At 43.9% G+C, this 14582-nt stretch overlaps 1 protein-coding gene across 3 annotated transcripts in view; it reads left to right on the forward strand.

Moving 5' to 3' along the window:
- The window catches only part of FBXL2 (F-box and leucine rich repeat protein 2), a 113140-nt gene that overhangs the window by 97492 nt on the left and 1066 nt on the right, over positions 1-14582 (forward strand). For all 3 annotated transcript variants that reach the window (XM_060638147.3, XM_060638149.3, XM_060638148.3), the window contains one exon: positions 13835-14047. In XM_060638147.3, coding sequence (XP_060494130.1) covers positions 13835-14047 — 213 coding nt within the window. The remainder of the gene's footprint in view (positions 1-13834; positions 14048-14582) is intronic.

A 14582-nucleotide genomic window follows, 5' to 3' on the forward strand; every position in this document is an offset into this window, starting at 1 on the left:
CCCCCCCCAAAATTCATATGTTGAATGGGAGGTGATTCATGAATGAGTTAGATGCTCTTATAAAACAGCCTCCAGATGGAGCCCTCCCACATCCACCACTTGAGGACTACGCAGTGAGAAGACCTTGGCTGTGAACCAGGAAGGGGGCTGTCTCCGGCCACCATATCAGATATGCCTCCACCATGACCTGGGACTTCTAGCCCCCAAACCGTGAGAGAGAGAGGTCTGTTGTTTGTAAGCCAGCTCGTCTGTAGCATTCTGTTACAACACCATGAACATACTGAGTGAGACACGGGGCATCACCACCAGCCCTGAAGACATTAAGGATGGTAAGGGAATGCTAGGAACACCTCCCAGAAATCACTTTGACCACTTCACCTAGTACATTTAAAAGCACGAACTAAAGGGCACCGGCAGCTCAGTTGGTTTAGGTGCCCGACTCTTGCTTTAGGCTCAGGTCATGATCCCGCCATTCATAGGTTCGAGCCCCACCTCGGGCTCTGTGCTTACAGTGCAGAGCCACTTGGGACTCTCTCTCTCTGCCTCTCCCCTGCTCTCTCTGTCTCTCTCTCTTGAATAAACTTAAAAAAAAAAAAAAAGCACAGACCAACACAGCTCGTTCATTATAAAGGATCATTTGAATAACCTTGTTAGTACTAAAGTAATTGAATTTATAATTTTTAAACTGCCAATATATATTGCTTATATAGATATACAAGCAAATGCCCTTCCTTAACAAAACATTAGCAAATAGAATTCAGCAATATATAAAAATATTTATTACCCTGACCAAGCACAGTTTATTCCAGGGACACAAGTCTAGTTTAATATTTGAAAATGAATCAGTGTAACCACCATGTTAACGGGCTACAGAAGAAGAATTATCGATTGCATCAATTAAAGCAGAGAAAACATTTGATAAAATTCAAAAGAAAAAATTAAAAAATTTTTTCAGTGCCAAGAATACAAGAGAAAAATCCCACTCTTATTTAAACCCCCTAATTACCCCGTTCCCCCACCCCCTCAGGGATAACCTCTGTCTGTTCCTTCTAGAGAAATTTTCTGTGAGATGGAGAGATGATTTCCACCCCCCCCCCCCGCCACCTCCCTTACTTACTTTATACTGTGTTGCATTTAAAAGCAGTCCTTCCTACTGTGCTCCTTTGCCCCTGCCTTCCCCTTCCCCTACCTCCACCTTCTCAGGAAGGCTCGTATCAGCTGCTCACTTCCAGAATGTGGAACTCCTAACTAGATAATGCCTGGCAGTGGTAAGCTTGTTTTCTGGAATATTCCTTCCTCCTAACATACCTATCATGAACAGATGAGGAAATAAAAACCAGTCATAAATCTGTAGGATGCCAGGGGTGGGGGACATAATACAGGGTGGGGGAGGGGGAAGAAAATACTGGGGTTGGGGAGAGGCTTTAAGGCTAGCCTGAGCTGATTATAATGGACAAGTCTCATCTTTTTTGAGCCTCAGTTTCTTCATCTGTAAAATGGAGATCATAATACCTATTCTGCAGGGATGCTCTGAAGCATAAATGAGATAATGTATAAATCGTGGCCTAAAGCAGAAGGCTTTGACTCTTAGCTCTTTATTCGCGTAAACTAAAAGGCCCTTCTTCTGTGTGAACCATGTTGGCAGATTTTCCTGTGAACTCAGGGAACAGGTCAAGAGTTCCTCTGATTATCCTTAAATTAAACCAGTTTTAAATCATGTAAATACTTGCACATGCCAGTATAGAAGCTTTTCAATTAATATGGGAGTATCTGCTTGATCCCAGAGGCAACTGTTAACGTTTTAATTCCTCAGTTCCTCTGTGTTAAAACAATGAAGCTGACACTTTTACACTATCTCCATCGTCCTCTTCCTCTAATCCGCGTGGTGCCTATGCGTGTATATCCACAGATATATGTATATGTAAATTAATATACATACATACACGCTTTGTTTCTGGTTGTTCTTTATGGTAAATAATTGTTTCTTTTAAAAAAATTTCAGCTCTCTCAAAAAAAAATTAAAAAGGGGGGGGCGCCTGGGTGGCTCAGTCCATTAAGCGTCCAACTTCGGCTCAGGTCATGATCTCACAGTTCATGAGTTCAGGCCCCGCGTCGGGCTGTGTGCTAACAGCTCAGAGCCTGGACCCTGTTTCGGATTCTGTGTCTCCCTCTCTCCTGCCCCTCCCCTGTTCATGCTCTGTCTCTCTCTCTCAAAAAAACAACAAAGACACACACAAAAATTGGGGGGTGCTCCTGGATGGCTCAGTTGGTTAAGCGTCTGACTTTTGATCTCGGTTCAGGTTGTGATTTCATGGTTCGTGAGATCAGGCTCCACACTGGATTCTGCGCTGACAGTGTGGAGATTCTCTCTCTTGAGATTCTCTCTCTCTCACTCTCTCTCTGTCCCTCCCCTGTGCGCGTACTCTCTCTCTCTCAAATAATAAACTTAAAAATTTTTTTTAATTAAAAAAATTTCAAATTCAATTTCTTGATTTAAACAGCCTCCTGAAAAGTTTTCTGGCTTTATTCATAAATCAGTTCTAAAGCTAAAAATGAATGAGCATCAGTAACTGATTACATAAATACTATTTTATGAAGAATTATGTAGTGTGGTTGGATTCATGAGAAAGGAAATATTTCCCTTGTTCAAACAGACCTCAAAGAGGAACCTTTCAAGCATCACCATCTGACAGAATTTCTCTTTTTCTTTCTAGGTTCCTTTCCCCCTAATTTGTACTCAGCTGCCTATTTCTTGTTGCCAATATCAGTCTTTCTTGATTCTTTTTTCCCTTTGCAGAAACACCTCTCATCCATCCACTTATTTGTCCCATCCTCAGAACTCATTGGGCTCAAACCAGCAGGCATTTCCTTGTCTCAAAGATTATAGTAGGCTTCTAATTGCCCAACTGTATCTACATTTACATCCTGAATAATCTGACAGGGTGCTTTATCTTTTCTTTTTTCCGTTTTTTTTTTAAAGTTTATTTATTTATTGAAAGTAATGTCTACACCCAACATAGGGCTCGAACTCACGATCCCAAGCTCAAGAGTCACATGCTCTTCTGACTGAGCCAGCCAGGCTCCCCTGGTGGTTTTTGTTTTCAATTTTAATTTTTTACTGAGGTAAAATATACATGCAGAAAAGAGCACTTATCATCAGTATATGTATCAATGCACTTGCATGAGCTGAATGAAGAATCAACATTAGCAGACTCCAGGCAGCCCTTTTCTGCTGTTCCCTTCTCGTCACCAACAGACACCCACCCACCACCATCAAGGGGAGTGACTTCTGACCCTAACCCCAGATTAGTTTTGCCCGTTTTGTACTTTATTATCCAAACTGTGTGAATGGAATTATGATGTGTACTCCTCTATGTCTGGCTTCTTCTCCATTATGTTTGTGAAATTTCCCCATATTCTTGCATGGAAGTGAACATTGTTCATTCTTGCGGTATGAGCGGTTTCCAGGTTGGGGCTATTCGACCAGTATTGTAACGTCTTGTGATGAACACGTGTGTGCCTTTCGGTCCCAACAGCTGAGCCCCCGCGGTGGAGGAGAGTTCTGGTCGCTCGGCGTCCTCCCTGGCAACTTACTTTCCATCTTTTTCATTTTAGCCATTCTGGCGGGTATGTAATAGTACACGATGGCATCTTTGAAAACCAAGTAGAATACCGCCTTCTTCTTAGCATTTCCCAGTGATCCGAGAACCAAGGTGAAACTCCTTCCTGTGGCCTGCACAGCTCCTGTTCCCTCCAGCCCTTTGGCATCTCGATGCTCCCTCCCTTCCCCTGTGCAGGACATGTCGTTCTCCCCCTGCTCCCTGCAGTACCACCCACAACACGCTCCTCACTCTCATCCCTCATGGCTCCTAACCCTTGGCGTGTCCAAGGGTCTAAAGGGGTCTAAAGCCACGCTGTTTCATTTCTGGAACCATAGCTCCACCAGTGCAGAAAAGCGTGTTCTTACACACTGTTGCAGCATAGGGCCGGCCACAGAGCCAAGGAACAAATGAGTAATAGGACTTTGGTGTAACCTCTTTTGCCCCTGAACGGTTATGATGGGATGGATATTGCTTTTGTATGCATTTGGAGAAAGTGTCAGGTCTCAAACTGTTGAAATGGAGAACTTAAATTACAATTGTAATTTCAATTACAGAAATGCCATCTGGCTATATAACATTAATCTGAATTTGTTATGTCTGTTTATGCCCAAGAGAAGCCAGGAATGTCAGATCACACTGTTCAAGGTCTGTTTAACCATAACCATCAAACGTGCTCAGTATGTCTCCCGAGTCATGGCTGCGTGCATACTTTTCTAAATAACGTGGGCATCAGATTCGTTGACTGCACTGGTCTCCCTCAAGGGGAGAACTGGGCTATCAAACTGCACTAAATGGAGTAAACTCTGAAATTTCCCTGAAATCTTTTTTTTTTTTTAACTTTAAAAAAGGTCTTTAATGATAAGTGAACAAATTAATAGCAATTTAATAAAAATGATATAGCCATGCTGTGTCAGGAGTGGGTTTTCATTCCATTCCTCCATCACCAGAATATTAGTGAATCTATGGCGTATGTGGTTTCAGTCCACATCGTAATCTAATACCCAGCAGTTTGCTTTTCTTCCAGCACCCTGCTCCTACCTGACTCTAATTGAAAGCAGGACGCTCTATTATTCTTTTGCTCATTATTGAACTGGATTCTTCTCAGAGCACCCCCACTCCATCCCCAGGGCATGGGGATCCCTGCTTAGGCAGACCACCCAGGATCCCACAGAAAAGTGGTCAGTCTGAGTGCAGGTAGGTGGTTGATCTCAGGTTTCTGTTAAGAACCATTAACTCTGTCTTGATGAACACTTATGAGGATTTACTCCATTCTCAAGCCTTGTGGCAGTAAAGTTTGAATTTTCCAGAATTACTGCTACTCAGAGGTATAATGGAGGTATAATTGATATAATATTATTTTAGCTTCAGGTGTACAATGTAATGGTTTGATATTTGTATATATTGCAAAATGATCAACATGATAGAGTTTAGTTAACATCTGTCACCCTATTTAAAAAAGTTTTTTCTTAGAATGAGATCTTTTAAGATTTTCTCTCAGCAGCTTTCAAATAACATTAACTACAGTCACCATGCTATACATTACATCCCTAGAACTTATTTATTTAATGGTTGGAAATTTGTCCATTTTGACCCCCTTCACCCTTTTCACCCCACCCCCACCCCACCTCTGACAATCATCAGTGTGTTCTTTTTTTTTTAATGTTTCAAATTTTTATTTAAATTCCAGTTAGTTTACATATAGTATAATATTGGTTTCAGGATGTATTCTCTGTATCTATGAGCTTGATTTTTTTTTTAATTCCATGTATGTGGCATCATACAGTATTTTCTTTCTCTGCCTGATTTATGTCACTTAGTATAATGCCTTCAAGGTCCATCTGTGTTGTTGCAAATGGTAAGATTTCATCTTTTTTATGGCTGAATAATATTCCACTCTGTGTGTGTGTGTGTGTGTGTGTGTGTGTGTGATGTTTTCATTACCCATTCATCATTAATGGACACTCAGGTTGTTTCCATGTCTTGGCTAATGTAAATAATACTGCAATAACCATGGGAGTGCAGACGTTTTCGGATTAGTGTTTTCATTTTCTTCAGATAAATACCCAGAAGTGGAAGTGCTGGAAAATATGGCAGTTCTATTTTTAATTTTTTTAGAAGATTTTTAAATGTTTTATTTTTGAGAGCAAGAACACGAGCTGGGGAGGGGCAGAGAAAGAGGGGGACAGAGGAGCCAAGGCAGGCTCGCTCAGCAGCGAGCCCAAAGTGGGGCTTGAACTCATGAACCGTGAGATCATGACCTAAGCTGGAGTCAGACACTCAACCGACTGAGCCACCCAGGTGCCCCTATTTTTAATTTTGTTTAAGTTTATGTATTTATTTTGAGAGAGAGCGTGCAGGGAAAGGACAGAGAGAGAGAGGGAAAGAGAGGATCCCACATAGGCTCTGCACCATCAGCACAGAGCTAGATGCTGGGCTAAATTCCACAACTGTGATATCATGACCTGAGCCAAAATCAAGAGTCGGTCACTTAACTGACTGAGACACCCAGGTACCCCTTAATTTTTTGAGGAATCTCCATATTGTTTTCCATGGTGGCTGCACCAACTTACATTCCCATCAACAGCACACAGGGGTTCCCTTTTCTCCACATCCTCAACAACATTTGTCATTTCTTATCTTTTTGATAATAGCCATTCTGCCAGGGGTAAGGTGGTATCTCATTGTGGTTTTGATTGGCATTTCCCTGATGGTTAACAATTTTGAGCACCTTTCCATGTGTCTCTTGGCTCTCTGTATGTCTTAACTGGACAAGTGTCTATTCAGGCCCTTTACCCACTTTTTAAATCAGCCCCCCCCCCCTTTTTGCTACTAAGTTGGATGCATTATTTATATATTTTGGATATTAGCCCCTTATCAGATATGTGCGTTGCAAATATCCTCTTCCATTCTTTTCATTTGGTTGGTGGTTTCCTTTGCTGTGCAGTATTTTTTAGTTTGATGTGTCCCACTTGTTTATGTTTACCTTTGTTGCCCTTGCTCTTGGCACTCATTCCAAAAATGTCATTACCAAGACCATTGTCAAGGAGCTTACTGCCTATGATGTTTTCTTCCAGAAGTTCTGTGGTTTCGGTTCTTACATTAAGTCTTCAATTTGAGTTAATTTTTGCATATGCTATATTAAGATAGGAGTCCACTTTCATTCTTCTGCGTGTGGCTCTCCAGTTTTCCCAGCAGCATTTATTGAAAGAGTGTCCTTTTGCCGTTGTATATTCTTGGCTTCTTCGTTGTAAATTAACTGATTGTTTGGACTCTATTCGGTTCCACTGATCTGTGTTTCTGTTTTTATTTTTATTTTGTTTTGAGAGAGAGCACAAGCAGGGCAGAGGGGCAGAGCGGGGAGAGGGGAGAGAGGGAGAGAGAGGGAGAAGATCCTAAACAGGCTCCACACACAGCATGGAGCCTGACACAGGGCTCAATCCCATGACCCTGGGATCATGACCTGAGCTGAAATCAAGAGTCAGATGCTCAACCAACTGAGCCACCCAGGTGCCCTGTGTGTTTGTTTTTAATGCCAGTATTGTACTGTTTTGATTACTATAGCATTCTTTGTAATGTAGCTTGAAACCAGGGAGTGTGAAGTTTTCAGCTTTTTCTTCTCAAAATTGCTTTGGCTAATCAGGGTCTTTTATGGTTCCATACAAATTTTAGGATTCTTTGTTCTGTTTCTATGAAAAATGCAATTGGAATTTTGATAAAGATTGCTTGAATCTGTAGATTGCTTTGAGTATGGACATTTTAACAGTTTGCCTTTTTCCAATCCATGAGCACAAAGTATCTTTCCATTTGTATCGTCTTAAATGTCTTTCATCAAGGTCTTGTAGTTTTCACAGTACAGGTCTTTTACACCTCCTTGGTTAAAGTCATTTCTAGGTTTTTTATTCTTGTTGATGCAATTGTAAAAGGGATTGTTTTCTTAATTTCTCTTTCCGATTGCTCACCAGTGTACAGCAATGAAGCCAGGTTTATGTGAATTTTGTATCCTGAGACTTTACTGAATTTGTTTCCTTTAAAAATTTTTTTAATGTTTACTTACTTTTGAGAGAGACTGAGCACAAGCAGGGTAGGGGCAAGGGGCTGGGCAGGGGGGTAGGGGTGGGGGACACAGAATCCAAAGCAGGCTCCAGGCTCTGAGCTGTTAGCACAGAGCCCGATCCCGGGCTTCAATCCACAAACTGTGAGATCATGACCTGAACCAAAGCCAGACGCTCAACCGACTGAGCCACCTAAGCACCCGTTTATTATTTCTAATGTTTTTTGGTGGAGTCTTTAGGGTTTTCTGTATATAATATTGTGTCATCTGCAAATAGTGAAAGTTTTCTTTCTAATTTGGGCATCTTTGTTTCTTTTTCTTACCTAATTCCTCTGGTTAGGATTTCTATTACTGTGTTGAATAAACATGGCAAGAGTGGGTATCCTTGTTTCTTCCTAAGAGGAGAGTCTTTCAGGCTTTTCACCATTGAGTATGATGCTAGCTGTGAGCCTGTCCTATATGGTCTTTATTATATTGAGGTATGTCCCTTCTTTACTGTTTTTTTTTTTTTTTAATCATCAGTGAATGTTGGATTTTGTCAAATTCTATTACTGCATCTATTTAGATCATAGGATTTCTGTCCTTCATTTTGCTAATGTGCTATATCATACTGATTGATTTAAGAATGTTCAGCCATCCTTGCATCCCTGAAATAAACTACACTTGATTGTAATGTATGATTTAATGTACTGTTGAACTCAGTTTGCTAATATTTTGTTGAGGGTTACTGCATCTATGTTTAAGAAGTTGTTTTATTTCTTTTTGAGAGAGAGTGTGTAGGGGAGGGGCAGACAGAGAAGAGAGAATCCCAAGCAGGCTCCCCACTGTCAGTATGGAGCCTGATGTGGGGCTTGAACCCATGAACCATGAGATCATGACCTGAGCCAGTATCAAGAGTTGGACACTTAACTGACCGAGCCACCCAGGCGCCCCTGCATCTATGTTTATCAGAGATATTGGTCTGTAATTTTCTTTTCTTTTTCTTTTCTTTTTTTTTTTTTTTGTTGTGTCTTTGTCTAGTTTTGGTTAGCAGGGCAATGCTTGCCTTGCAAAATGAGTTTGGAAATGTTCCCTCTTCTTTTTTGGAAGAGTGTGAGAAGGTTTGGTATTAATTCTAAGTATTTGATAGAATTCACCAATGAAGCAGTATGGTCTGGGACTTCTCTTTGTTGGCAGAGTTTAGATTACTGATTCAATCCCTTATTAGTAATCAGTCTGTTCAGATTTTCTATTTCTTTATGACCCAGTTTTGGTTGGTTCTTTGCTTCTGTGAATGTACTCGTTTCTTCTGAGTTGTCCAGTTTGTTGGCATATAATCGTTCTTAGTGTCTTACAATTTGTTGTACTTCTATGGTGTCATTTAGAATGTCTCCTCTTTTGTTCCTGAGTTTATGTAGTTGATCCTTCTCTTTTTTTTCTTGGTGAGTCTAGCTAAAGGCTTGTTAATTATATCTTTTCATAGAACCAGCCCTTCATTTCATTGCTCTTTTCTGTCTCTTTCATTCATGTCTTCTCTGATCTTTATTTCGCTTCTTGTACTAATGTTGGGCTTTGTCATCTTCCTGTAGTTCCTTAAGGCGTTAAGTTAGATGGTTTGACTTTGCTCATTCCTTGAGGTAGGTAGGCCTTTATTGCAACAAGTGGTTGCCCTGGAAGTGCTTTTGCTGTATCCCCTAAATTTTGGTATATTGCATTTCCATTTTCACTTGTCTCAGGCATTTTTAAAACTTCTCTTTTGATTTCTTCTTTGACCCACTGGTGGTTCAGTAACATGTTACAGATCCATATATTTGTAAATTTTCCACTTTTCTTCTTATAATTGATTTCTACTTTCATACCATCATGGTTGGAAAAAATGCTTGATATGGTTTCAGTCTTCTTAAGATTTATTAAGATTTCTTACATGTCCTAACATGTGATCTGTTCTGGAGAATTGTTCCACGTGCACTTGAGAAGAACGTGTGTTCTGCTTGGATAGAATGTTGTGTATAGATCTGGTAAGTCCATCTGTTCTAACATGTTGTGTATGGCTGATATTTCCTTACTGATTTTGTCTGGATGGTCTATCTATTGATTTAACGGGGGTATAAATGCCCTCTACTCTTATCGTATTGCTGTTTCTTCCTTTAGATCTGTTAATATATGCTTTATATATTTAGGTGCTCCTATATTAGGTGCATAAATATTTACCCATGTTTATGCTCTTGTTGGATTGACCCCTTTATCACTATGTAATGCTCTTCTTTGTTATTATGGTGTTTTAAAGTGTTATTTTGTCTGATGTATGTATGGCTACCTCCAACTTTCTTTTGATTTTCATTTGCATGGGATATCTTTTTCCATCCCTTTACTTTCAGTCTGTGTGTGTCCTTACACTTAGTCACTTATAGGCAGCATATAGATGGGTCTTTTTTTTTTTTTTTTTTTAATTCATTCAGGTACTCTCTATCTTTTGATTGAAGAATTTAGTCCATTTAAAGTAATTATTGATAGTTATGTATTTATTGCCATTATGGTAATTGTTTTCTAGCTGTTTTGTAGTTCCTCTTGTTCCTTTCTTCTTTTGTTCTCTTCCTTTGTGGTTTGATGACTTTATTGGTACACTTAGATCCTTTTATCTTTTGTGTATCACAGATTTTTGCTTTGTGGTCACCATGAGGTTGTTACATATAACAACTTATATTTGCTTTATGTTTGTTTATTTTTGAGACAGAGAAACAGAGCACGAGTGGGGTAGGGGCAGAGCGAGAGGGAGACACAGAATCTGAAGCAGGCTCCCGGCTCCCAGCCGTCGGCACAGAGCCTGACACGGGGCTCGAACCCACGAGCTGTGAGATCGTGACCTGAGCCAAAGTCGGACGCTCAGAGGACTGAGCCACCCCAGGTGCCCCAACAACTTGTATTTGTAACTATTTTATGATCTTATATTTGAATACATTCTGAAATTCTACATTTTTACTCTCCCTTCTTCCTGTTTTGTTTTCAGTGTCACATTTTACATCTTTTTATCTTGTGTATCCCTTGTTTGTAGTTTGTTTTTTTTTTTTTACTACTTTTGTCTTTTAGCCTTCAAACTAACTACACCATTACTCCATATTTACCTTGACCAGTGAGATTTAGCCTTTCTCATGTTAATAATTAGTGCCCTTTCTTTTCAGCTTAACAAAGTCCTTTTAATATTTTTTGTGAGTTGGTTTAGTAAGATGATTAACTCCTTTAGCCTTAGCTTGTCTGGAAAACTCTTATCTCCAATTCTGAATGATAACTTTGGTAGTTAGAGTATTCTTGGTTGGAAGTATTTTTTCTTTCAGTACTTTGAATTTCACGCCACTCCCTTCTGTCCTGCAGTTTCTGCTGAAAAACCTGCTGTTAGTCTTATGGGGGCTCCTTCGTGCATAACAAGTTTTGAATCTTGCTGATTTTAAGGTTCTCTTTAACTTTTGACATTTTAATTATGTGTCTTGGTGTGCATCTCTTGGGGTTCATATTTTTAGAACTCTGTACTTCCTGGATCTGGATGTCTGGGGTTTTTTTTTGCCCTAGGTTGAGGTTTTTAGCCACCATTCCTTGAAATAAGTTTTCTCCTTTCTCTCTCTCTCTCCTCCTACTGAGAGCCCTATGATATGAATGTTAATCCACTTGATGTTGTCCCACATATCCCTTAAGCTCTCCCCACTTTTTTTCATCTGTGTTTCTTTCTGTTGTTCTGTTTGGGTGAGTTCTACCGCTCTGTCTTCAGGTTCACTGATTCTTCTGATTTATCTAGTCTGCTCTTGAAGTCTCTAGTGATTTTTTTCTGTTACTATATTCTTCAGCTCCATGACCCCGTTTGGTGTTTTCTTATATTTTGTTGAAGTTGTGTATTGATCCATTTTCCTCCAGGGTATGGTGAGCATCTTTATGACCATTACTTACCCTTCTTCTTAAATTTTGTAATGTTTATTATTCTGAGAGAGAGAAATAGAGATGGCACGAGTGGAGGAGGGGCAGAGAGAGAGAGAGAGAGAGAGAGAGAGAACCCCAGGCAGGCTCCATGCTCTCAGCCCAGAGCCCGATCTGGAGCTCAAACTCAGGAAACCTTGAGATCATGACCCGAGCCAAGATCGGGAATCGGATGCTTGACTGGCAGTCAACCAGGCACCCCACTTATCTTTTAGTAAGGTGTTTTTCCTGAGGTTCCTAGATAAAAAGGCCTCTCCTCTTCATGAAGGAGTGAGCTCATTGTAGAAGATGGACCTTCTTGTTCAACCAGGTCCTCAGTATCGGTGGCTCTCAAACCTTTGTGTCTGTACAGCCTGTTTTATTATTCGTGGTTCCCAGTAGCTGAGGAGGTGCCACGATCGGTCAGTGTCCCAAAAGGGAGAAGCTCAGCACCTAGATTCAGGCTGACTGGAAGATACTCGGGCAGCAGCTTAAAAAATATGCAAGGTACACAGTTCCTCGGGACTGCAAGCATGAACTCCACTGGCCACCAGGGCCAGGTGATCTAGGTGTCCTCTCGGTGGCAGTTGCAAAGACCAGGACTCCACACAAGCGTATAAACACCTGTGTGGGAAATACCGGCACGCTGTAGTGAGGCGGGGGGGCCACGTGCGCAGAGGTGGCGTGCACCTGCCTGGTTCCCTGAGAACACGTGGTAGGCCTTGGGCACGTGCCAAACTCGAAGCCCATCCTGCAGGACTAAGCTGCAGCTCAAGCACGTACGGCTCTTTATTGTCGGGCGGGGGTGCGTTTCGGTCTGCTTTCTGGGAAACGTCCTGGGGGCGGTAGCCTGCCAGGGAAGAGCCGACGATCGAAGTCCCGTGGGACCCAGGAACGTAAGCCCCTCTGGCCAGCAGGGCCAGGTGACCAAGGGGCATCCCCGAGTGGCCGGCCCCAAAGACCGGGACACCAGATGCATGTAAAAGCTCCCCTCCGGGAGGTCCCGGCGCTCTGGAGCGTGGCAGCGGGGGGAGAAGAGGGCGCCTCCCGAGGTCCCCGGGGAGGAGGGCGGGCAGCCCTGAGATGGGTTTGTTGGAAGCCTGCCCCTCAGGCTGCCGCTGCGAGGGTGAGCCACGAGGCCTCTTTCGTAGACAGGACTCCTGGGCCTGTTGTCTCGTGCTGTGCCCTGGGGCTGTTGGCCATTTACCGTCTCTTCCCGTGCGGCCCACCAGCAGAAGCCCCGCTGGCCCCCAGAGCCAGGAGACGCAGAGGTGGTGTTCTCTGGCGGCCGGAACACCAGGGTGCCAGGTGGGAAACCCAGGCACTGGACACACAGAAGTTCCTTCCGGACAGATAATGGTGTTCTGAAGCACAGCACAGGGAGAGGGAGAAGCTGGTGCCCACTGGCTGAGTGACCGAGGGGGGCTGTAGAGAAGGTGCCCACCGAGAAAGAGAAATTGGGGGGAAAAAGCCTAGAATTCCTTGTCTTTTTTTTTTTTTTTTTAAGCCTTCTTCAGTCGGAGCAAGACAGAGGGAGCGCACGAAGGCGGTGGCCGCCAGTCCCCGGGCCTAGAGCGTCCCAGCAGGCCCCGAGGGTGTCTCAGACCAGACGCCCGGGCCTCAGGCCAGTGCTCCCACACAGAGTCCAGGCGCCCCTCAATGGGCCACTTCCAAGCTGGGCTCTGGGGCGGGGCAGTCCAAGTGTGTGAGCCCCTTAAGAGCCATTTCTGGAATCACTAGCCTCGTGGGCCTGGTGGATGTGAGCCTGTTGGTGTTCAAAGTAGATGTTTTAGGGGCCTGTCTCTCAGGCGCAGACTTTAAAAGTTGGGATGCCCAACGTGGGGTGCAAGCCCTTTGCTCCCCGGGGAGAAACTCCGGGTTTCGAGCTCTCTCCCAGCCGTGGGTCTCTGCACTGGGGGTGGGACTTACGGCGAGACGGCGTCCCAGCTTCTCCCACCCGCTGTGACACGGGCCCTCTTTCAGTGTGTGAGTCACTCAGCTAGCTTTTAGGGCTCTTTTGTCCGAGCAGGCTGTCCTTTACGTACCCGCAGAATCAGGGTGCTGACGGGAGGAGGGGAGTCAAGATCCTCTCACGTCATCTTTAACTGGATCACCCGCAGTTGGAAAGATGAGAGAACAGCAGACCCATGGCCGGAGGACCCCGAGGCTTTGTGTTTGATCCACAAGGCCCTGCTCAGGCCAGCTTCCGTGCTTTAGGCCTCGGGTCTTGCGAACATCCGCGCTTTCCTCCCTGTTCCAGAGTCTGTCCCACTGTGAGCTCATCACAGATGACGGGATCCTGCACCTGAGCAACAGCACCTGCGGCCACGAGAGGCTGCGGGTCCTAGAACTAGACAACTGTCTCCTCATCACCGACGTGGCCCTGGGGCACCTGGAGAACTGCCGCGGCCTGGAGCGCCTGGAGCTGTACGACTGCCAGCAGGTCACCCGCGCGGGCATCAAGCGGATGCGGGTAAGCGGGGGGCACGCGTCCCCTGGCGCTTTCGAAGCTAACGGCGAACACGCCAAGAATCCACGTCCGCTCCCCACGTTTTACCCTCAGCCCGTATTCTGCAGACTGGCAGGCTGAACAGGAGTCTCCCTGTCCAAAATTTCCATAGTAGACCTCACCCTGGCAGTTTCCACTTTCCAGAACGGTGTTGGTTTGAGGTTCCTCGTAGTCTGATCGGAATCCTGAGGAAGGAGCCTTACGGCCGTTACCGGCAGGAAGGAGACCGGGGTCCTGGTTACTTTCCAGATGAGAGGGCTTCAGGAGAGTGTGGCTTCCCCTCCCCCCCGGGCAGTTCACCTTGTTTTCTTGAATGCGCTCTGAGCTTTGCATCTCCCTCCCAGAGCTGCCCCAGGTGCCAAAGCTGTGAGGCCCGTGCTCGGTCTGCATCCAGGGCTGGTGACGACACCGGGGCACGTATTCTGTGCTCTTTGGAAGGTGCTGGCTTAGGGGGACAGTGCGTCAGCAGCAGCTCTTGCCTGCACCGGGAATTCTCTCT

The sequence above is a fragment of the Panthera onca genome, chromosome C2 (genome assembly GCF_046562875.1).
Source record: "Panthera onca isolate mPanOnc1 chromosome C2, mPanOnc1 haplotype 2, whole genome shotgun sequence".
Taxonomy (NCBI): domain Eukaryota; kingdom Metazoa; phylum Chordata; class Mammalia; order Carnivora; family Felidae; genus Panthera; species Panthera onca.